Here is a 5,619-nt window from a genome sequence, read left to right on the forward strand (position 1 = left end):
TTTTTATTATTTCATTCATACTTTTAATTGTATTTTTATACTATATATAGACACGTATTTCTGCTGGTCTTGTGTACGAGAAAAAGGAATAAATATTAATATATATTAATTATATAATTAATAAATATAAAAAAGAAGAAAAAAAGAATAAAAAAAAGAATAAAAAGAATATAAATAATAACAACTTACTCTCCATTACCTCACGAAGGGAACCAGGAGGTGAATTATTCATAAAATATTGAATAGCAGCACGAGCATTTTCTTTATTTATTTTTATATTTAATTCATTTTCTTCTTCTTCTCCCCCATTAATTTGTTTATTTTCTGTAGATAATTCTTCTTCTTCCTCTAAATTCATTTTATATATAAAAAAAGAATAAAAAAATAAACTTTTTATTCCTTATTTCTTACTGATTATTAGTATATATATAATTGGCAAGACGCAGCAATATATTCAATATATTTATCCACTTTTATGTATTCCTGATGATATAGGAGTCTAAATAAAGAGAAAAAAGGGTATAAAAATAAATAAAATATAATTTTCTATAAAATTCATGTAAATTCCTTCATAATTATTCATTTATTTAATCAAAAAAGACCCATTTACTGCATGCTCCTTGTTGAGGGGTCGCCGACGAACAAGAATGAGGAAAGCTGCACATACACCCGGAGAGTGGCTAGTGAGTAAGCTGATGATTCGTCAGCACTTTTATATAGATATTTATGAATAAAATTGTTTAAATTAATTAAATTTATATATATTTCTTCTTTATTATACATATTATTCAAAAAAAAATACAATATCTTTCTTTTTTTTCTCCCCTTTATTCATATATACAGGTCCATCATAGGACTGCTAGCTCAGCGTCTCGGGTCAACAGCAGCAGCAGCAACAGCAGCAGCAACAACAACAAGAGAAGCATCGATCTTCTTCTCTTGTTGTGTTTGTTGATTTATCCTTCTTCTTTTATTTATTCATAATTATATTCTTCTCCTTTGTTGTGTTTTTTTTTATTTATATTTTCTCCTTTCTTACATGACGCCTTTATTTCCCTGCTTTGTTGCAGCAGCCTCCCGTTAGCGGTTGTGTCGTTGCTGCTCATCCAGCAGCAGGCTAGCAGCAGGGAAAAGGAGGTTATTCTTGTTTCTTTTTTTATTTTTATCTTTAAATATAATTTACTATTTTATTTTCTTATTTAATATCTTATTATTTAAGAAAAATAGCCGCGGATACACTCCTTTTAGGGGGGTTAACCACCACCACCGTATCTTCGATGCATCCGGTGCTGCAGCAGCAGCAGCAGCAGCAGCAGCAAGATCATCATTAATTGCTTCCTTTGCTGCAGCAGCAAATATTTCTTATATAGTCTCCGTAGATGGCGGCAAAGTTTGTTGTACCACCATCAGCAGAGGGGCCCTCCTTCTCCCCTTCTTTTATTCATGAGAGGGCCCCTTCTTTTGCATCTACAACAAAGCAGCAGCAGCTGCAGCAGCTGCAGCAACAGCAGCAGCTACGCAGCAGCAGCAACACAATACAAGATCCTTTACCGTTGCATCTCCGTAGCAGCAGCAGCAGCAGCAACAGACCTTCTCCTTATGATAATATAAAGGGAGCAACACCTCCTTCCTTATCAAGGATAAATACACAAGGATATTCATGGGGAAAAGGATTAAGTACTGCAACAGCAGCAACAGCAGCAGCAGCAGGAGCACCAATAATAGAAGGAGAAGGAGGATTTGCTGCTGTATCTCCAGCAGCAGCAGCAGGAGGAGAAGAAGGATTGAATTCTTTACCTATTATACCCTCCCGTGAGATAACTATACCTACAGCAGGTTGCTGCGCTCCTGCAGCAGCAGCAGCAGCAGGAGCAGCAGCAGGACCTATATCATTATCATCAGCAGCAACAGCAGCAAAAACAGCAGCAGAATGTGAAGCAGCAGCAGCAGCAGCAATAGCAGCAGAAATAAATAATGGTAAATTGCATGCATATATACCTAGTAAATTTAAATATAAATTCCCTATAAATAAATTACCTAGACATAGTAGCTATGAGGTATTAGCTATAGAGGATAATAATAATAATAATAATAATAATAATAATAATAATAATTATTCTTCTTCTTTTTCTTCCCCTTTTTTATTTAATCATTATTATCTAAATAATAATCAACATAAAAAACATATTCATAAAAAAAAATCCATCTTTGGTATACCTAAAAGAGTACAGCAGCAGCAGCAGCAGCAGCAGCAGCAGCAGCAGCAGCAGCAGCAATTGCAGCAGCAGCAATTGCAGCAGCAGAGGCATAACTATCCATTACATCAACAATTTAATAGTATGAAGAGAACAGACAGAGAAGTATCAACATCTACTGCAGCAGGAGGAGGAGTAGGTGTAGAAGATACAGCAGCAGCAGGAGCAGCAGGAGCAGGCAGCAGCAGCAGCAGCAGCAGCAGCAAAGGATGGATGACAGATTTTCGTTGTTTTTTATGTACAAGTATAGATTATGTTAGTGATAAAGAAACACAATTAGAGATAGAGAAGAATGAATTAGAGGAAGCATTAATTGAATATAAGGAGGATAATTGCATGCATATATTATTATTGCAGCAGCAGCAGCAGCAACAGCAGCAACTGCAGCAGCAACTGCAGCAGCAGCAGCAACAATATGAAGAAAAAAATAAATTCATCAAAATTACACAACAAGAATTACAACAAATACAACAACAAAGAGATCAACTGCAGCAGCAACAGATACAGTAAATTAATTAATTAAATAAATAAATAAATAAATTAATTAATTAATTAATTAATTTTGTGTCTTGTGTGTTATTTGCATGCATTAGCTGCTGATGGTGCTGATGCTCTTGCTGCTGCTCCTGTTGCTCCTGCTGCTGCTGTTTGTTTATATCTATAAGGAAGCATAATCTATTTCTCCTTTTGTGCTGCTTGTGCTGCTTGTGCTGCTGCTGCTGCTGTTGCTGCTGCTGCTGTTGCTGCTGCTGCAGGACGGAGAAGTCTTTGGCTCTTCTTAGAGAACGATTAGATAAAAGCATGACTACTCTATTACAATCAGAGGTATATTTACTTATTTATTTATTTATTTATTTATTTATTTATTTATTTATTTATTTTATTTATTTATTTATTTATTTAATTTATTTATTTATTTTATTATTTATTTATTTATTTTTCCTCTTTTTTTTGGTGTATATTGTGCTGCTGTTGCTGCTGTCTTCCCTTATAGTAATCTCCCTCCCTTTTCTTTATTATACTCATTTGCTGCTCTCCCTTGTGCTGCTGCTGCTGCTGTTGCTGCTGCTGCTGCTGCTGCTGCTGCTGCTGCTGCAGCCAAAGTCTGTGGAGGTATTTGCGGAGAAATTACAACAACTTTATCTTGGCGTTAATGAGGTCATGGCTAATGCCTTCCCTGCAGGTAATTTATTTATTTATTTATTTATTTATTTATTTATTTATTTATTTATTTATTTATTTATGTCCTTTTTGTTCTTATTGCATGCATGTTGCTGCATGCAGCATTTGGTGTTTTTTTTCGTTTTTTTTTTGTTGTTTGTTGCTGCTACAGGATCTGCTGTTGCGACTGCAGCAGCAGCAGCAGCTGCAGCAGCAGCAGCAGCAGCAGTAGCTCGGCGTGAGAATTCTGCTGCTGCTGCTGCTGCTGATACTGGAGGTCCTCCTATAGGTAGCCCTAAGGTACCATCGAAGACAGCAGCAGCAGCAGCAGGAGGAGGAGCAGCAAAGAAGAAGAAGAAGAAAGGAGTAAAGAAGACAACAGGAAAGAAGAAGAAGACAACAGCAGCAGGAGCAGCAGCAGCAGCAGCAGCAAAGAAAAAAAAAACAAAGAAGACAGCAGCAGCAGCAGCAGCAGCAGCAGCAACAAAGAAAAAGACTTCCTCTATTAAGACAAATAAAAAGACAAAAGGAAAAACAATTAAACAAAGACAGGTGAAGAAAAAGGGCACACAGGCAGCTGTAGCAGCAGAAGCAGCAGCAGCAGCAGCAGCAGCAGCAGCAGCACCTGCAGCAGCAAGCAGCAAACAGGAATTGGCTCCTTCAGTGTCATCTGCTTCTATTCGTCTCAGTCAGGAGGCCGGCCTACAACCAATAAAAAGTAGCAGCAGCAGCAGCAGCAGCAGCAGCAGCAGCAGCACTGCTGTTGGATCTCTGCAGCAGCAGCAGCAGCAGCAGCAGCAGCCGCAGCAGAAACTCCAGCTGCTGCTGTATCCAACAGTAGATAATAAACCTGCAGACAATGATGCTGCAGAGGAGTTGCTGCGTGCACGTTTAGCTCTGCAGCAGCAGCAGCTGCAGCAAGTGCAGCAGCAGCAGCAGCAAGTGCAGCAGCAACTAGAGCAGCACCAGAAGCAGCAGCAACTGCAGAAGCAGCAGCAGCAGCAGCAGCAGCAGCAAGTGCAGCAGGAGAGGAGACAGGTCTCAGATGTCTTGCCTCGTAGAAGCGAAGTAAACAAATCCATACAAGGAGACAGCAGCAGCAGCAGCAGCAGCAGCAGCAGCAGCAGCAACAGCAGCAGCAGGAGATTGCAGCCTAACCTCAATGAGAAGATAGCAGCAGCTGCAGCCGGCCTAAAAAGTCAGCAGCAGCAGCAGAAGCAGCAGCAGCAGGAGGAGGAGCAGCAGCAGCAGCAGTACCTTCCTCTGCATGCAGCAAATCGGTCTGCTTCCTCTCCTGTTGTTTTCCCTAGCAGAAGTACAACCCCCCGCAGTACGCCCGTCCCTACAACCAGCAGCAGCAGCAGCAGCAACAACAAAAACAACAGCAGCAGCAGCAGCAGCAGCAGGAGGAGCAGCAAAGAATTGGATATAATTCGTAAGAATTCATTAGGTCGTCTTTTTTTATTAAAAAAAGAAATTTCTTTGCCCTCTTTTATTCATAAATTTAATCATAGGGCAGCTACTATGCCTACTCACCATTAATTGCAGCAGCAGCAGCAGCAGCAGCAGCAGCAGCAGCAGCAGCAGCAGCAGCAGCAGCAGCAAGAGCAGCAGCAAGAGCAGCAGCAAGAGCAGCAGCTGTAGTAGTAGAAGCAGCAGCAACAAAAAGGGCGCTGCACAAAAAGCGGGGGAAAAAAAGATACAGGAGATGCAGCAGCAGCAGCAACTGCAGCAGCAGCAGCAGCAGCAGCAGCAGCAGCAAATTATTGCTGCGCAGCATGCGCTGTCTGCTGCCTCTAACACTAAATAAATAAAATAAATAAATAAATAAAATAAATAAATAAATAAATAAAATAAATAAATAAATAAATAAATAAATAAAATAAATAAACAAAGAAAGGCAATAAAAGATGCCATTTGTTTATTAACTTCTTTTCTCCTTTTTTTTATAACTTTGTTTGTTTATTTATATTTATATTTATATTTATATATTTATATTTAATTATTTATTTTATTTATTTATTTATTTATTTACTTATTTATTTATTTATTTATTTAGTTGTTTATTAGTTATTTATTTATTTAGTTACTCCTTTTTTTTGTCTATTTTTTTGTGTTTGTTTTTTGCCTATAAATAATAAATAAGCTGCTGCTGCTGCTGCTGCTGCTGCTGCTGCTGCTGCTGCTGCTGCTGCTGCTGCTG

At 38.6% G+C, this 5,619-nt stretch overlaps 1 protein-coding gene across 1 annotated transcript; it reads left to right on the forward strand.

The window, feature by feature from the left end:
• Positions 1-2,339: 2,339 nt before the first annotated feature.
• Positions 2,340-4,855, forward strand: EMWEY_00053120 (hypothetical protein, conserved; the record flags this gene model as incomplete). Its single annotated transcript, XM_013479942.1, has 5 exons — positions 2,340-2,761; positions 3,011-3,080; positions 3,354-3,438; positions 3,589-4,454; positions 4,730-4,855. 5 exons carry the CDS (start codon positions 2,340-2,342, stop codon positions 4,853-4,855), a joined length of 1,569 nt encoding a protein of 522 aa, XP_013335396.1.
• Positions 4,856-5,619: the final 764 nt, after the last annotated feature.

This window comes from Eimeria maxima, genomic scaffold (assembly GCF_000499605.1).
Source record: "Eimeria maxima Weybridge genomic scaffold, Emw_scaff1489, whole genome shotgun sequence".
In the NCBI taxonomy this organism is placed as follows: Eukaryota; Apicomplexa; class Conoidasida; order Eucoccidiorida; family Eimeriidae; genus Eimeria; species Eimeria maxima.